The following is an 18749-nucleotide window of genomic DNA, read 5'->3' on the forward strand; positions in this document are numbered from 1 at the left end:
CGCATAACACGAGCATGCATCTATTACGCTTGAAAACGGCATTCTGCCTTCTACAGATTCTACATATTCTACCTTTGCTTTGAGTCCAGAATCGATTGAACCATTTCATCTCGCGTTACCTAGACATAACCGCATAACGTAACCAGTTACCCATATGGATGATTATTCGACTGAAAAAAGCCATGTTAAGGGTGTTGCCGGAGTATGCTCCTCAACCTCAAACAGTCCAATTTTTCCTTAACCAACTTCATAACAAAGACTTTGATAAAAAAAAAAATTGTCTCTTCAATGATGCATTTATGCTACCTAAAGATACTCCAATCAAAGCATAATCGATACGTATGCTCAGCTTGTCGATCCGTGAAGAGAAACATTTTAACGACGAATATCTTCATGCTTTCGGCTTCTTCATCCCGTTTTTTTGTGGTGCGTTTTTTGTTGTTGTATTGTTGTTTCTTTATTTTCATGTCTCACTTGTGAACCTTTTGTAACCGTGGTGTAAAAGATTGTCGATGGATTATACTTTTGCTCGTCGTTACAATCTTCGAAATTGAAGAACTCTCACTTTCTCCCTCCAACCACATATGTTGGTGCGCTCTTTCTTGCCCTTTTATGCTACCTTTGTTTATCTCTCTGCGCTGGATGCGCTCGGAATTGATCTCTTTTTATGCTCTCGAGACATCACCGAAACGTCCTTCCTATATATGCAACACCAACACCATCTCTCCATGAGCATGATCGTGTATGCTGCCAAATGCCTAATGGGGGAGGAAGCAAAAAAAAAAAACTGTTTCCACTTATGCGCCGAGCGCGCGTGCGTTTGCGGGATGTTTTGTGTGTGTGTATGTGTGCTTTTTGGTAAAACCATAACCAGATGCACGAATTGGGAGAGGAATGAAGTACCAAAAAAAAAGAAAAGAAGGTAGATATTTCGGAGTAGCAATCAAAAAACATTAAAAATATGGAAAATGTACCTTTTGCCCACGTAGGTGGGCAGGTTTTTTTTTTTAGGGTACTGAAGTTTGTTACGGAAAAAGAGTTCGTTGCAACCTGTTTTTCTTTTCGGCCAATTTGCTAGTTACGAGATCTGTCCAGCATTGGCAGACGACCACCATGAATGTATCCCGTTAAGTGTCCAACAAAAGGCTACTGAGCATCATTGAGCATAGGTCTCACATTACTGTTGGTTGATAGAACGGCAACATGGCGTAGGGATTTTATTGGCCATCAAAAATGTACGGAGAAATAGGAATTAGGATTTGGGCTGCTAGAATATGGAGAATTGCCGTACTCTTTACTGATGAAACTCAAACGATACGGTGACGTTATGTGTGGCAGATTGGATAAAGTAGATGTTGACGTGTATTACCTTTTATCTAAATTCAACACAAACTGAGCAATTCCAACATCAACGATACTCAGAGAAACATTGTACGTCTATCAATTCCAAATCAATTCGATACTCACAAAAGCGTTCAATATCTACTGCAAATATCATTTGCTACGTAAGAGTGGTTGAAATACCTGTTAAAATGTCCCGAAGGTAATTTCGTTAGGATCTTTTAATCGTTCTTCCATACGTAGTACTAGATCTCCAAGAATTCTTCAAGTATATCTCCAAGAATTAATAACTATTTTAGTAAGAAATTTTTTAATGTCAGAATAGCATTCAATTTCCAAATCTGCGTCGAACTTTAAAGGAATTGGTCTTGTAGTAGTGTGAAAAAAAAAATATCAACCTGAATACCCTGAATTACTGATTGGTCTCTGATAGGACGGGAATACATGTGCAGTAACGCGCATTACTCCATATGCCGTCTGGATGATGGTTTATCAGTCGTCCAGTATGAAATTCATATTCTCATCTCAATAGCCACACAACATCCATGATTTCTGGTCCGACTGATGGTTACTGATGGCAAGACCCAAGAGGAAACCAACTTAATAGATGCTAACGAGCATTAGTTATGGCTAGCAGAGCACCGTTTGAGGCCCGACAGGACGGCTCCACCGTCTTACGACTAGTTGTGGTGTATCACACGTTCACAATGGTACAATTTATCCCGGTCGGACAATATTGTGTTGCCATTGGACCAATCTCACCAAAAGCGGGGAATCCTTTGGATGGATGGATAATAAATTCATAACGAAGCTAAAGCGCTGTAAAAATGTCACCCTCAGTTAGGAAACTTTTCAAACGTGAATAATTGACAATATTATTTCGTTTGTTAGTGGAATAGGGCTGGAGATACACATCTCTAGATGTGGAATTTATTTTTAAAAATAATCAAAACATTGATAACATATCTCAATGGTTTACCCATGGATCGAAACGTTTATCACATCATATCAACATAATTTTTACCAATACTCTGCCAAAAACCGACGCGTCCATTTGCGAACATTGCTTTCGGGCACACGGGGGTACGAATAGGTCATTTTTTCCTCTGTTGCGCTGAATCCTTCCAAAGCGATTGCGCAGCACCACATCACAATTTCGTTCAACTGCATTTGCTCTCCATTCATAATGCACGCAGCAGGAGCATTTCTTCGACCATCACTAGCAAACATCGTATCTCGGGGGTGTATTTTTTTTTGTTGGTTAGTTGTTTCTCTCCAGTATTCGATAGAAACGGTGTCCAATATTGCAGACTTAGCAGGTATTTTAAATTATAACAAAGTTTACGGTACAGGTGTCCACGTAACCTGTGTCACTCCTGTTTCTCTTGAAGACTGAAGTTTGAAGCTTATATCCCTTCGTCATCTCCCACACAAAATGTGGCAGATAATGGTGCTGTTTCTGACGAACGATTGTTCAGGAACAATTGTTCGTTGTGTAAAATCGTTCATGAATGAACTGGTTACCCCTCGTTTCAATTCATTTTAATTCATTATAAGTTCACTTCAGTAGTCATTAGTTCATTTTAGTCATTCACAAAAGCCAACCCAAACCACCCACATTCATTTTTCCCGTGTTTCGTTTTCAGCAATGGTAGCCTGATGGTTTTCAAAATACAAACTGTTCTACTAGAACAAAAACGATGGCATTATTTAAAGTGTACTTTTCGATAGATTTCATTTACCGTGTAACATCTACAGTTACTCGTTGAGCAACTGCAACGAATCGAACGATCGTTCGTAGGTGTAGTTTTCTTTGTGGAAATGCGGTTCGTAGCTCGTGTTCCTTTAAAATTGAAACCTTTAAGTACCAGAATGTTATTCTATGGTTTTCATGTATATTTCTTTTTGTTTTTCAAATATCATTTTAAAATACAAGGTCCAAGGTCAGCAGGATTTTTTGCCCTTATGTGTGGAAGGTCAATGGAAAAGCTGCACAATGATGAGATCTATGAGCTGTACGATGAACTCACAGCGAATTAGACTGGGCAGGCTCCGATAGGCTGGTCATGCCATTCAAATATCACCGGACGGCTTGACCGAATAAAGTCCTTTTAGTTCGCCCCAGAGGAGCGTTGGTATGCCCCAACTGAGATGGAACTATGGCGTTGATGATGGCCACCTAAAAAGCGGTTTACATCCCAAATCTATCTGTTTTATCCCTCGGTTAATTATATTTGTACACGTTGTGGGGACTATATAAGGTTATTTTTCAGCATTATGGAAAAACTATGGAACCTACACGTGCTATTAAAAAAATATCAGAACCCAAGATTAGTAAGAATTTGTATCCAGCGAAAAACTATGATAGCGTAAGGTTAAAAATTTGAAAAAATCATTCAAAAATTATTTTTTTTATTCTCTCCAATTTTGTTGAACATCACTTTTATCTACCTCTTCAACTTTTTCGGCTACTCTCAAAAAACTAGGTGTTGCAGACTGTACGAATAACATAAACCGTCACATTGACGAAAATTTGAAAATGTGATATACATATCACAGTCGTCGATGATACGATGATAGATTCACTACAAACTATCGTTTCTGAACAATCGTTCGTCAGAAACAGCACCAATAATTTAATGGCGGCGGAGTTGTGGAATTGTGATATCATTGTGGAAACAAAAATATTAATTTACTTTTCTTCTTCTCTCTCTCCCTCTCTCTTTCTCTCTATTTACAGATCGTTTTTCTTTTGCTGCACACGTTAAGAAAAATATATAAATAAGAAAAACCCCAACGTCTAATAACGAGGATGAAGATGTCGAACCTTGAGCAATTCGTGATTGTGTTTCCATTCGTTCCTAATCTTTGGCTCTTCTTCCTGAACGATAGCAGACAGCAAATTGCTGGGGCGTAGAGAGCACATTCCGTTCGACATACAGTTTAAAAAAAAACACGAATAGTCCAGCAATATATAAAATAAAACGAAAGGCAGCAACAACGTCGACGCATGCAGGCTGGAGTTATTGGTTGTGGTTGTCTGCTGGCTCGAGGTTATAAGCAGTTGTCTCCCGGTACATGTACATGATCGCCGTTACCACCACCGTGCAAGTGATATAAAATATAACACGTTCCCGGCGCATACAGTAAACGGGCCGTGACGGGACAACAAACGGTGACGCTTGGCAAGATGACGATGAAATCTATGAAGTATAACGACTGTGACACCATCATGGACGGCTACAATCCGGCACCACCGCCATTACCCAGGAGGGTACCACCAGCGCGAAACATTTACGCGGAACCATTCGCTACCGAATCTAACACGAACAGGTGAAGAAATGTTTTTTTGTTGTTGGGGTTTTTTTAGATAAAGTTTGATTCCGTGGAGGTATTTAGATTACATAATATTAGCACAAAGGTTAGTTCTACTATCGCAAAAAAAAACAGTTTATACCCGTCGCACCGTATTTGTTTGTCTGTATTTAGATACGAATAGCAGTAAAATACGAACTCTGTAGCAATATGCTGGAATCTCCCAAATTGTTGAGACTTTCAAGGATTTTTAGATATAATATGTTTAGTACTCCTTTACTATTTTATTCGTTAGCATATTGATACATTGATTGATTGTTTTTGTGCGCATTATTGCGCTTTGCGAAGTGAAGCTTCATCGTGACAGGGTTTTCACATAGAAATATGACACGTTCGTTAGGGGTTTTTAACGAACGTATGCACCAATTTTGCGGTTTGCGGGTTTTTTTTTTTAAACTAACAAGTAGACATCATTTCCCCATCTGCCCAATAAGCATCCTCCTTGGAAAAAAAGGGGCACTTGATTGTACACTGGTAATGATTTACATATCTGTACGTATTTCGCTAGACTACAATCATCGCAACAGCTGCAGCAGCAACAGCAGCAACAGCAGCAACAGCAACTTCAATCTCAGCAGCAACCGATTCCGCAACTGACACAATCCATGACTAATACACACATCACCACCGGATCCCGTCTGGGAGGCTCTTCCTCCCTGGTGATGCCCGTTTTTCCATTACGAACCGGTGGTACCGCCCACACACCACATTATTCACCTTACTCACCATCAAGGTAATTGCGCACCGGAGGGATATATACCTATATATCGCCAAAGCTAATGATGATTGCTTGCGGAATGCATATAATTCAACTAATAGTTGGCGCTTGCACTTGCTTTTTCAATTTGCTAGATTGTTTTACTATTCCCCAAAATACTTGCTTCTGTTTTGTTTTGTCCCCCCCCGCTTTTTTTAATCCTGTCAAACTATTTGCAACGGATGTCGATTGTGTGCGTTGTGTTCTGTCGCGTTTCCTTCTCTTTCGTTGCTTGTGTTGGTTGTTCGAGCTTTTTCATTTGAGGACAAAAAAGGAATTAATTCAGTATCACGATACGGTGATTAGGGGCTTTGAATATGGCAAAGCAATTTAATCTTATTGCTGCATTTGGTTTTTCTTTTCTCTACACATGAGTTGATAAATATTTATAATGAAACACTAACAGATATATTGTAATAGCAATTATTTTTTTAAATTTATTTATTTTTATAATAATTTATTTTTTAAAAAGGATAAATTTATACAATATCTGTTTTTTTGGGTATTAACAATAGATTATAAGAAGTTACACTAGAACTAACAGGTTGTTGACAAGTACGCTTTATTTAAATCTCCTTAATGTTTTAGATTAAAAAATTCAATCGCAGTTGGATATGTCATTTATCCCATAGAAAACTGCATAAAATGTGGGCCTCGCGGTATTGGATGTGATAAACGGCGCCGGTCCACACGGTAGGACCGTCTCCCCGTAGCATGGACTGACTATCCTGCTACGTGGTAAAATAAGTCTTGATACGGCCAGGCTGTTCTAATCGAGCAAAAAAAAGAAAAACAATTTATAAAATTTTGCCAAATTTCCCACAAAAAGCTAAGGCTATAGCCTTAGGAAATTTTCAAATTTTTCAATTTTTTTAAATTTTTTTAAAATTTTTTATTCTTTTTTATTTAAAGCATTATTTGAGTGAAAAGAAACTTATTTGAACCAATTGGCATTAAAATAAATCAATTTAATTTTTTGGCAAAATTTCTCAAAAAAATCGTAAGGGGTAAGCCTTATGAAATTTTCGAGTTGAAAATTTTTTTGAAATTTTTTTCTGATTTTTATTCTTTTTTTAATTTAAAGCGTTATTTGAGTGAAAAGAAACTTATAGCAAAAAATTCGCATTCAAATATATCAGATTTAAAAATTTTGCTGAATTGCAGAAAAAATGAGGAAAATTTTACATTTTCTCAAACAGGGTAAGGAACTTGGTTCCTCGAATAACTTCTGGCACAGACATCTGAGGGCATGTCCGTCCATGAAGAAAATGTAGCCATTGGTGCCATCTATCGACCATAGGTTGAAGATTGGCGATCCGTTGGATACCGACCGAGTTATAGGCAAAACTTTGTGCAAAAATGAACCTTTTGAAATTTTCAAATTTTTAGATTTTTTTAATTTTTTTCTGATTTTTTATTCTACGCTAAATTTGTTATTCTAAACCGCTTAAAACACTTGTTAGTTTTAGTGTAAGTAAGTTTGACATGTCAATTCAGAAGTCTTTCAAAGTACATAGTTTGTTCTAATTTTGTTTTTGTTTTGTTCTAAAAATTTGTTCTATTTGTGTCTTCTAGTATATCTGCATGGTTATCACTTTAACCTCTTAACCTTCATTTATAGTTTTTTTTCATATGTATATTTTGTTGTATTTAATTACTTGTTGTTTTGCTAATGATTTGGAAACTCTAACCATCATTTCCTAACTATTATAGGTTTCGCATCGATAAAAGCTGTCAGCATCGTTGCTCCTGGAAGTGTTTTAGCATCGCCTTAATATTGGTTACAATAATTTTATCGGCAACACTGACGTATTTCGCAGGTATGTGAGAGAGGGTAAACGTTACACCCAAATTGCAGCCATTTTTTTGGGCACAGACATTCGATTGATGATTGTTTCCCTTCCTTCCTGTTCCAGCAACGAGTTCCATGAAATCAAATCTCGACTCTGCCAACTGCATACTCGTGCAGGATGTAAAAACGGGCCTGGCCGTCGATCAAACCGGTACGCCCATCGATTCGTCCAACTACGGACTGCTCTCCGGACCGTCTACTTTAAACCCAACGGAGGAGTCCCCCATTACCAGCACGCTCGACCACAACAGCTTCTCCACGCTCGGTGGTCTGGGCGGGTCGGGTGGCGTTGCCGGTGGTAATGCTGCCCTGTCCACGTACAACCGGCGACCGACGCAGGACATTTCGCACCAGGTGCAACAAACGACGCAAGTATTCAGCTCCGTTCACCAGCAGAAGTGGCCCGCAATAGTGGAGTTGCGCGAATTTAACGAAATCCACGCATCGACGATCGCACCGTTCCAGTTCTGGAACGTGGAGTTCCGTAATAAGCATCCCGCCTTTATACAGTTTAACTTTACGCTCCCGTGGGGTGCTAACTTTGCCATCTACGGGCGGCGTAACGTGGGCCCAACCGTGACGCAGTACGATTTCGTTGAGTTTATCAAGGGTGGGCGGGTTGATCATAAGTTGCGCCGGAAGCGCAGCATCGGAAGTAGTTTCTTCCAGAACGATGTGCTCGATACGCACTTCAGTGCCAACGACGAGAACTCATCCACGTTCGAGGCGAACCGGCGCAATCAGTTTGCGTTCGAAGATTTGCGCTTGGACGAGGTGGAAAAGCACATCATTTCGAAGCGTTCTGCTGACGGTAGCGCCGGTCCGTCTTCGTTGCAGAAGATCGATATGGAAGCGATGACGGTCAATGTCACTATTCTGCAGTATCTCGACATTGGCCGATGGTATTTGTCGGTGTACAATGATGAGTTGTTACCGCACACGGTTTCGCTAGTCGTTGGGGAGGCGGAAGGCATCCATACCGCTTGTCCGAGCGATTGTTCCGGTCGTGGATCATGCTACCTAGGAAAGTGCGACTGTATAGATGGATATCAAGGCAACGATTGTTCAATCAGTAAGTCTCGAATGGTCGCTAATTGATCGGATGAATGATCTCTCACACAACGCTTTTTAACTACAGGTGTTTGTCCGGTTCTTTGCTCTGCACACGGCCATTACGGTGGTGGTGTATGTCACTGCGAGGAAGGTTGGAAGGGTTCGGAGTGTGATATTCCCGTTTCGGAATGTGAAATGCCGACCTGCTCCAACCATGGCCGCTGCATTGAGGGAGACTGCCATTGCGAACGTGGCTGGAAAGGACTGTTCTGCGAACAGCGTAAGTGACGATAAATAATCGATGAGTAGTGGTCCTATTTGAATGAATCACATTTGTTCGACTTTACTTTATTATAGAGGACTGTATCGATCACTCCTGTTCCGGGCATGGAACATGCGTTTCCGGCCAGTGCTTCTGTAAGGCCGGTTGGCAAGGGGACGACTGTAGCATTGTCGATCAGCAGGTGTATCAGTGTCTGCCCGGTTGCTCGGATCACGGTACGTACGATTTAGATACGGGCTCCTGCATTTGTGATCGTCATTGGACGGGGATCGACTGTTCGCAAGGTAAGTGTGGATTGAGTTTGGATTGTCTGTTTTTGGTTTAACTGCAATCATCTCGATATTTGCTTTGATGCAGCCGTTTGCAGTTTGGATTGTGGACCGAACGGTATCTGTGAGAATGGACGGTGCCGTTGCGATGATGGGTGGACAGGCAGTTTGTGCGATCAGCTGATGTGTGATCCACGGTGTGCGGAACATGGTCAATGTAAGAACGGAACATGCGTTTGCTCGCAAGGATGGAACGGACGGCACTGCACGCTACGTAAGCACCACAAAAGAGGGACCCAGCTTCTCGTTTTTATTTACTAACACGTATTGATCCTCTTTTTTGTCTCTCTCCTTCCCCGCCAGCTGGTTGTGTGAATGGGTGCTCGCGCCACGGCCAGTGTACGATGGAGGACGGCGAATACAAGTGCATTTGTGTGGAAGGCTGGGCTGGAAATGATTGCTCGATCGCGCTAGAGATGAGTTGCAAAGATAATATTGATAATGACAATGGTAAAACAAATGCGTCTTGCAATGTGGCCAGCTGTAGGTTGCAGGTGTTACTGCTGGCAGAGTGCTTATACCATCCTATCTCTGCCCTCCGCAACACCACAATCTGCTACGCGCTTCCGTTGCGCCTAGTGAACAACCTTATATTGTTGTGGCTGCGAAAAAACAAAAACGAAGGCGAAAGGAGCAAGAGCGCTAATCGTGTTTCATTTCCCTTTCCAGATGGTATGACGGACTGTTCCGATAGTGAATGTTGCGTGCATCCGATTTGTGCGGAACACATTATGTGTCTGGCGTCGAACGATCCGGTTGAGGTGTTGCTGCGCAAGCAACCACCCTCCGTAACGGCATCCTTCTATCAGCGCGTAAAGTTTCTGATTGAGGAAAACTCCGTTCAATCTTACGCCCATATGGACGAGTACAGTGAGAGGTAAGTGGGTATCTAGCTTTTGCTTTTCCCGTTGCCTATATCTTTATCATATTTCATAATTAACTGGGACGCCTGTTACAATCACCAGGGAGTCATAGATAAATATATCGATAGCTAATCTACTGTCAGGATGTAAACAAGAAAAAAAAGTATATAAGTAATACACTAATACGCTATTCGAACCATTTTGCTAATGCATTTTGGGTAGGACTGTTGTCTAATGTATGAGTTCCCATTAGGAACCGCCGGTGTTTCTTATACGTGTGTGCGTGCATTAAATATGCAGCACGGCACGGTGTGTGAACCGGCAGCGATAAAAATTATCGCTAGGAAATCCACCACATATTAGCCAGTGGTCAGCAAGACTAACACACAACCGATTTCATTCTATGCAAAAAAAACCGCTATAGTTGTCCACAAACATGCCTTTCCTAGGCTCAAAATATCAGTAAAATGCCATTAATAGAGTACGTCATCGTAATCGATAAGATACAATTTTGCATTGATATACTTCCCTTACTGTTCCAAATGTCCAACAAAAAAAAAAAAATACAAACAATCCCAAGCAAATCCCCCCAAATAACACGTTTATTTCCCCCCAAAAAACTCCCCTTTGCCATCGTGACGGTGAATAATAAGTTCGTTTTTTGTTTCCCACCCCCCGGGCGCGTGCCGCATGGTTTATAAAACACCCGACAAAATTGTATTTCGCCATACGATTCTGTCACACCCGCAACATGTGAAAGTTGTAGCATGCGACGTGCCTGGGAAGGAGAGAAAACGCGGCCTATTAATCCCGTGATGGCAAAGATTGTGTTTCGTCTAATGTTGTTCATCAACCTACCTTGTGTGTGTCTTTTGAACCCTTTCTTGATTGTTCATGTGTGTGATTCCCCAACCCCTCAAATAACAAGTAAAGTAAACCAACAAAAAAAAAAAAACAAAAACAAAAAAAAAACAAAAAAGGAAATTAACGCAAGTAAAATCCGAATAATTTTAGTAATTTATAGGGCCTTTATTTCATGTGTGTGTGTTTTCGTTTTATATTCTCACTTCAAGTAAAAAAATTACTGGAAAGTCTGAAGGTGTATTTTTTGTTTTATCGAATGATTTTGTTACGCTTCTATTCTAACATATGTTCCTTTCATCCTTGATTAATGAAGGTTCTGTTTATCTTATGGTTTCTTTTTATTTTTTTTTAAATATCACTAAAGAAGCATAGTTCGTATATAAGGTCAGCAATCAAAAAAAAAAACGGCGCCTATTTATACGTGCTACAGTAAAAAGAAAACCCACATCAGCAAGAGAGTGGCTGGATATTACTTCACCTTCGGTGAACCTCGTTTTAGTCTTGATTGAAAGGTTTACCTACGCTCAACGTTTTGAAGCTATACACGCCCTCGCCTATTTAGCTAAAAGGCAGGCCGGTTTTTTACGAGGAACTTATTGCGTTCGACCACTTAATGAGAGCAATTTCAACCTAAACTTGATACACAAATCACTTACCTTCTATAGCTCTGCTTCGAGTTGGAGTGCTAAATCCGGTGTTATAGATGGATTAGATTTTATTACCTTTCACGAAATATTTTCGCAGGTGCTTTACAATGGTCCAAATTCCTATATACATTGCCTCGTATCTGATTATATCTTACCAACTATAAGCAGCAACTTCATGTGAAACGAATAGTAATAATTATTGATTTTATCATTTGTTTGCCTACTGCTTTCCTTTTAAAATTAGTTTGCTTCCTTCTAAGTTACATTAGTCCAGTTTAATATTATATCTACCAGAGGTTTTTTTCTCAAAATCATTGCTAAAAATACTACTTCTCTATACATATAGTTGAGATAAAAAAGAAAAAAAAGAAGAATATTTTTAATAAATTTATTTCCCTAATTTTCCCTTTGCTTGAAATACCCTGGAATAAAATTCCTCTCAAAGTTTGTGCTCAGTATAGAGGAACTTTGGGAACTTTATATTTCTATATCGACAAAAATTCTTTCAAGTTTACAACCGTAATTTGTTTAGAAGTAAATCTATAACATGGAGAACATATTTAGTATAATATACTTAGTAAAAGTAAACGCGATTTTATAGGAATTTTGGCCACTGTATTGTACACAATTTTCGACTATTTTGGCTAGAGCGTCGGGAGATGTTTTTTTTTGTGTGGATATTTTGTGCTACGAATGTCCCAACCTTGGTCATTCTTCTTTGGCACATTGCAGGACATTTTCATCTGGATAAGCATAAGGCTGGTTAAGGCTTGTGAAGATATAATGGTAATAGCAACAGAAGCAAACAGGTCGGATGCGGTTTTTCATGCACTAAGGCAAATTGAAAAGAATGTTTGTACGCGTTAAAAAAAAATTAAATATACATCTAGGAGCCGGTAGAACAGAAAAAGAGAGTGAGAGTAAAGAGATGAAAATGATTAAGAAATGGATTCAATATCTTCTTTGTTAGATCAGTTATCACATCATCCAAAATAAGTTAGAAAACAAACAAAAAAATGACTCTCCGCTTGCCAAAGTTGACACCAACATGAAAGAGATATTATTATAGCAAAAAATGCAAAAAAAGGGTTTAATTACAATTACACCAACGAAGTGAAGATATTGCTAAAGATGCTTCAATTTCCTCACATAATTAGTCACCGGCTAAAAAGGAAGATGAGCAACGCAAAACAAAACCAAAAAAAAAGAAGACAAATTTAAAGAAGTAATACAACAGACAAAATTGTGCACAGTGTATGGTTGAACAGAGTTGACAATGTGTGAATGTTGGATGAATGAACGAGTTGTATTTGTCTAATGTATTGTGTTTCTGTGTTGTTCGAATTATTGTGATGTTTTCTTTATTTTTCGGTTGTATGTTTTTTCATCTACTTTCCGTTTTAAAAACTAAAGAGTCAACAGCAAAAAAAAAACAAACAAAAAACCCAAAAAACTCTAATTATGAAATTTCCGTTGAAACAACCAAGACGAAGCTTTTCTTTCTGTTCCTTACGAGTCCTTTTTTCAATGCAAAATGCTTAAAAACAGCATTTTCATCTCTCTTCCCCCCAACAAATTTCCCCCAAGTTCGGTTTGGTTTTCGGTTTTTTAATCTCGGTTTTAATACACGCTTTGCAGTCGTTTTCGGACGTCTCCCACGGTGACGTTTGATTGGCGGAGAAGAAATCGTGCGACCGTTGCCCTTTGTTTCTATTGTTAACCGATAGCGTTCAGCTCTTATTTGCCAACAACAAACAAGAAAAAAAAACACAATCGCAATAGCAGAAGTAAAATCATATATCGTTTCCTCTTGCTCATGCGTAACGCAGCAGTCTGGTTCTGGTTAGCTTTTTTTTCCTTTTCCATTTGTAACGGGCCCGTTACAACGGGGAAATGGAAGTGATTGTAAAGTAAAAATAAAAAAAAAACAAAAAAAAAAATTTCTTGCTATCAGTACTCAACTGTTTTGTCACTCTATCTCTAATTAGAGTTACTAGCTGAACCAAAATTAAGCTTACCGTCATTGTTTGTTTTTATTCTTTCTTAAAATTAACCATTTCTATTCCAAAAACCAACAAAAAAAAAACAGAAACGTAACCATCTCCACTATTCAGTACGTAAAAGAACTAATCCATAAATCTTCGTTCTCCGTTCTTTTCTATTCCCCATCTTCATCCATTGCAAAAAAAAACAAAACAAAACGTCGATACTTGTTATTTGTTTGTTCTTACGTGCTAAAAAAAACACAAAAATGTTATTAATTTTTAATTAAAAGTGAGTTCTGGAACTCGTTCACACCGTGGTAAGTCTTGCAAGCTGCAGTTGCTGCTGTTCGTCTTGTTGCTGTTATCATATTATTTTGTTTCATGCTTTATCGTTTTGAACAGAATGTGAAAGTACTTATGTTTATGTTTTCGTATCCCACTCAAACTTCCTACACATACATAAAAAACACACATACAGGAAAACCTTCATGTTATTGTTTTTCTTATGATTTATCATTTGCTGAAAGCTGAAGAAAACAACTTCGTTTCATGTAATACGTACAAACAAAAAATCATTAACCCCCTCATTCAGTTACGATACTACTATATCCGTCATATACATATGTTAACAGATTATATGTACATATATTTTTAAAAATATATTTATATTTATCTATCTCAGCTTCACATAAATATCTCGTTTTGCGTATATATAATCATAATATATGTGTATGCGTATACACACAAACATTCAACACCCCATCACTTGTTTTCTGTTTTTGTCGTTAATTATCGTTATTGTTTACTTCATCTGCCTTAGGACGTTTTCATGTTTACCCGTTTTATGTCCATCAAACTTGGCTTTTGTTTCTGTGTTGTCCATTTAGTCAATGTTTCTTTGGTTTCGCTAAACGTATACTGTCCACGTGATTGACATGATTCTGAAATGAGAATGCCATGGTAGAACGAACACGATTTAAATGTAATTATCAAACACCGATATGATATATGCAACACTTTCTTTTCGAGTCGGGAAATTTTATTGTGCTATTGTATATTTCAACCACATAATTAAAACAGGGAAAATTGATTTTTTTCTCTTTCGTTTCTGTGTCTTTTTTTTTAAATGTTTTATCCTTTTATCATGTACGGTGCATCCGTACAAAGCATCGGATTTAGTTTTGCTGTTTTTTATTTCATGTTGGGTTTTGTTTTTTTTCACCACCTTACCTATAAACAAGCTCTAGCCATCACGTTAGCTTGTGTTATGTATAGGATTTTTTGTCTTGTATTAAAAGAAACAATTAATTTACGTTTAGATTTCACCAACTTTAAGTGTTTGTTTTCATTTCGTTCTTTACTTTGCCATTTCTTTTATGTTTTTTTTCATCAATCATTCTTTGTACTCGTACTTGCTCATTGTTTTCAGATCCTTAAAATTAACAAATTCCCACTTCTGTATTGGTTGCACTATTTTTATGTTTAAGAACAAAAAAAAAAGAACAGATAAAACTGAAAGGAACGAAAAAAAAAGAAACTACAAGGCCAATAAGTTAGAATATTTGTGTCAATAATCGAGAAACGAAAGGAGAAAAAGAAAACGAAAAAAAAACTAGTTTCGCATTACTATTTATTAAACAGCCATAAATAGTTAAACTAGTTAGAGGCTTTTCCTACTCATCCTTCCAAAAAACATCCCTAAATGTTTTCCCACAAAAACAAAAAACGCCCCAAAACAACGCTCCCGCCCCCCTAATGTCCCTGTTCTGCTCCCGTTCCTAATTATTGTCTGCGTCTATCATATGTTTCTATGTATATACCCTCCATGTGCTGCGAAATTTTGGAACATTTTCTAACAAACCTTTTCTTTGTAACCACTAACGTGAAGTAACGTAGAGAAAATGAAGAAAATTCTTTTGCTTTAGACAAACAACAACAAAAAATAAACCAAAAAAAAAAGAAAAGAAAAACAGTAATCACAAAACTACAAGAAGTATAAAGCTATAACTTGAACAAAATGCAATCTGAAGTAGCGTGGAATGCATAAGAAAACTGGAACTATAGAGGCAACTTGTGCGACAGCTTAGTGGTGGTGTGTTTGGACAGGCCCTTCGAAAATATTGTAAGACAACTAACAACGTGACTTGATTGTACCGGTTTGCATACAAAAAAAAAACCAAACAAAACTAAAAACTTGCTAAACATTAATCAATGGGGAGCTCTGAGGCTCGTCTGATGTTTCGAAAAAAAACAAAACAAAACAATCAGCAAATGGTCCGATGGTTTCCTTCATTGGTTGCAATCTACCATTATGAAATATAGCAATATTTACCATTTCTACTGCTTTCTCGCTTTACATGAACCGCCACCGTATTTCTCCAACACTGTATTTTATATAACTCCTGTTCGTTGATTATGCTAACAAAGTAGCTTGTTATTTTGCTTTCTCTTTTGCACTTCTGTTTTGGTATATAATTATATCTATAGTACGGGATTTAATAATTTTATAGCAGTTTTATAGCGTCTTGGTATCTTTGAGACATAATCTCAGTATTCCATGAAAGTTTTGGTTTATGTTTGTATTTTAAAAGTAAAATATTTAACATTTTTAAAATATGTTTATAAAATTTAATTTGAGTAACCCTGCAAAAGGATCAAATCTAGCAAAAAAATGTTCTATGTAGAATTATTTTAAGAGAACAAAAAAACAAACACAAAAAAAAACAAAAAAAGGGCTAAAATTGAATTTTTAAACTCTTTTTCTTTTTTCTAAGAAGAGTTTAAAATTCGTTTCCCTTGAAGATAATTTGTTTCACCGCTGCGGGTCTTGGTAGTGAATGAATAATCTTTTTTTTTATTGGGGAGTATTTTATTTGGCAGTCTCAGTTTTGTGGAAAGTAGAAGCTGGGAAAGTGATATGTGTAACAGACTTGGATTGAAGATGCTCGCGTTAAATTTTTAAAAATTTCAAATAAACTATTTAAATGGATAGGATTGAATTCATTAGAATGCAAAGTAAAATTAAAGTTAAATTAGCGTTTTAAAAAATTTACTTTAAGTTGTTATTTTAATGATTTTATGTTTGTTTTTGTATTTAACGTCATAGTTGTGAAATTGTTTGAGTTTGTTCATTATAGTTAAATACTATACTTTCAATGAACTTGTCAATCTCATTCGTTAAGTAGCAGGGCGTGTAGGTTGTATTTTAACATTTACACATTTTCGATTTGTTCAATTTTGTTTTGAGCTTGTTGATGTGTGCAAACAAGTTGTACAACAAGTTTGTTTTTAATTAGTATTTTATAATTGTTTGAAAAAGTTGATTGGAGCTTACTTAGAACAATTTGTTAGATCTGTTTTAAAAAAAATATATTTATATGTATTTCATATTCTTCAGCAAAACGAGAAACAAAGGGAAACCCTGTAAAATAATCTTCGACTACTGTTTAACAGCTGAGATGTGTCTATTACCCGTAACGTTCCACCATTGTCAATTGATAAAAAACGTGTGTTTTGGTCTGTGCGTGGTTTTAAAAGCAAGAAAACTAAAAAAGCGAAAAGGGGATGATAGTTTTGTGCAAAAAACAATGCATTCATTCGCACATGCCGGTGGGTGTGCCCGTGTACGCTGAATACACTTTTACTGTACAATCTTTCGAAGGGTCCGTCATGCCGTATAACCGCCACGCGCGCAGCTACTTTTCAAGTATCTAAATTCTGAGTTTTAATGTGCATTTCAAACATCGTAGATAAAATTTTTGATAGCAGACTATTGAAAAAAAAAACAGTGCAGATTAATAACGTATGATTTGGTCATCATCATAACGGGGTATGGAGGTTCTAGTGATTGTGGTACAACATTACACCGTCTGCTAGAATTCAGCTTTAAGCTGTGACATTTAAATCTTCTTTTGTGACATTTAAACTTCAAAAGTATGATGTAAAGTAAATTATTCTAATTGAAAATAATTTTGACGGGGCGGGCCCGGTGGTGCATGTGATAAACGGTGCCCGTCCACACGGCAGGACTGGGTTCAAATCCCATTCTGACCGTCCCTCCGTAGCATGGACTGACTATCCTGTTACGTGGTAAAAAAAAGTCTTGATACGGCCAGGCCGTTCTAGCCGAGCAAAAACAAAAAATAATAATTTCGAAATATTTCGACTAGTAGTTTTGTTAATTACATAAAAGATACGAACATTTTGACGTATTAAAGTTAAAATGAATTTCAATAACTTCAAAAAATAGTATTTCTTAAATGAATAATAGTCTTTGGTTTTAAATGAACAGCAATGAACACAAATGAACACCATTGACAAACGGTAACGTACGTTCTCGAAGTGAACCGATACAAGAATATTTCTGTTGAAGTATTAGTAAATTCATTTGTGACGTATTCAGACATTATTTTTGGTGTCTGTGTAACAAATGTGTATAAGTCGTTTTAATCGCAAAAGTAAATATTTTAAAGTAAAAAAAGTTAAAAAAAGCAGTGAATGTTGTATTACAATCGCTAGAAACCTCTCCATTATTTTTTGTTTTAATTTGGGTTCCGTTTCTGATGCCAAAAAAAAATGGAAAGGTACACATACATATTTTCTATATAAACCATATTTCTTAACAGTACACGTTTGATTAATATTTTAGCTATGGTATTTCAATTTACATACTTATAGCCAAAACTGTTATGTTTCCGTTATATCCCCTACTTCTTACTTGTCATCACTGTTCAAGAATGTTCCCATCTTTTTACTACTAAGTCTAGCAACTAATTAAACTCTTACCGAAATACTTAATAGTTTACACCATTCTCTCCAGTTCGTTTTCCTTACTTGCTCGCGTGCGTCATATACATTTGTCTTGCGTTTAACAGAAGATTTTTTGTTTCTTGTTATTATTTTAGTTTGATAAAAATTAAAAAGCAAAAAAAAGGAAGAAAAAAAAACATCCATCGACCCTCCTACGAGTAATTTCACGTAAAAGGCAGAGTCTATTGCGTTATGTTTATTTTGTTTCGTTTTGTTTTTTTCTCAAATTCTCTTTCCATCATTCTGAAACAATTGCGTGTACCAAACCAAAACAAAAAAAAACAAAACCCGCAATTTTTCAAACCAAATATCGTTCATCTCTCTCAACGTGTTATGTTTTTTTTTTACACTCATTCGTAACCTAGTTTTTAGTTGTTTCCGTAACGGTTAAGTTCATTTCTTCATTCCTTAATGGATGTTCATTTCTGTTTCCTACATCCGTTTGTGTACCTTATATAACGTCAACGTATACTGATGGACCGTTTCTTCTTCGTTCTTCTCTCTACGCGTCTGGTTGGCTGATCTTTTTTTTTGCAATACACACAAACACGCACACACACACACGTACAAAAACGAAAAAAAAAATCAAAT

General features: G+C 37.2%; 1 protein-coding gene across 3 annotated transcripts in view; it reads left to right on the plus strand.

The window, feature by feature from the left end:
* LOC125770077 (teneurin-a) overlaps positions 1–18749 on the plus strand; it is a 30630-nt gene that overhangs the window by 1698 nt on the left and 10183 nt on the right. The window contains exons 1-11 of one of the 3 annotated variants that reach the window (XM_049439304.1): positions 2333–2660; positions 4082–4674; positions 5225–5449; positions 7187–7293; positions 7390–8397; positions 8464–8658; positions 8736–8945; positions 9019–9204; positions 9294–9440; positions 9660–9867; positions 13640–13666. In XM_049439304.1, the coding sequence (XP_049295261.1) occupies positions 4532–4674; positions 5225–5449; positions 7187–7293; positions 7390–8397; positions 8464–8658; positions 8736–8945; positions 9019–9204; positions 9294–9440; positions 9660–9867; positions 13640–13666 (2456 nt within the window). In that variant the 5' untranslated portion in view covers positions 2333–2660; positions 4082–4531. Of the gene's footprint in view, positions 1–2332; positions 2661–4081; positions 4675–5224; positions 5450–7186; positions 7294–7389; positions 8398–8463; positions 8659–8735; positions 8946–9018; positions 9205–9293; positions 9441–9659; positions 9868–13639; positions 13667–18749 lie in introns of those variants that run through there. The other 2 variants (XM_049439294.1, XM_049439311.1) reach the window with 2 other exon arrangements.

Source organism: Anopheles funestus, chromosome X (genome assembly GCF_943734845.2).
Source record: "Anopheles funestus chromosome X, idAnoFuneDA-416_04, whole genome shotgun sequence".
NCBI classification, from domain to species: Eukaryota; Metazoa; Arthropoda; class Insecta; order Diptera; family Culicidae; genus Anopheles; species Anopheles funestus.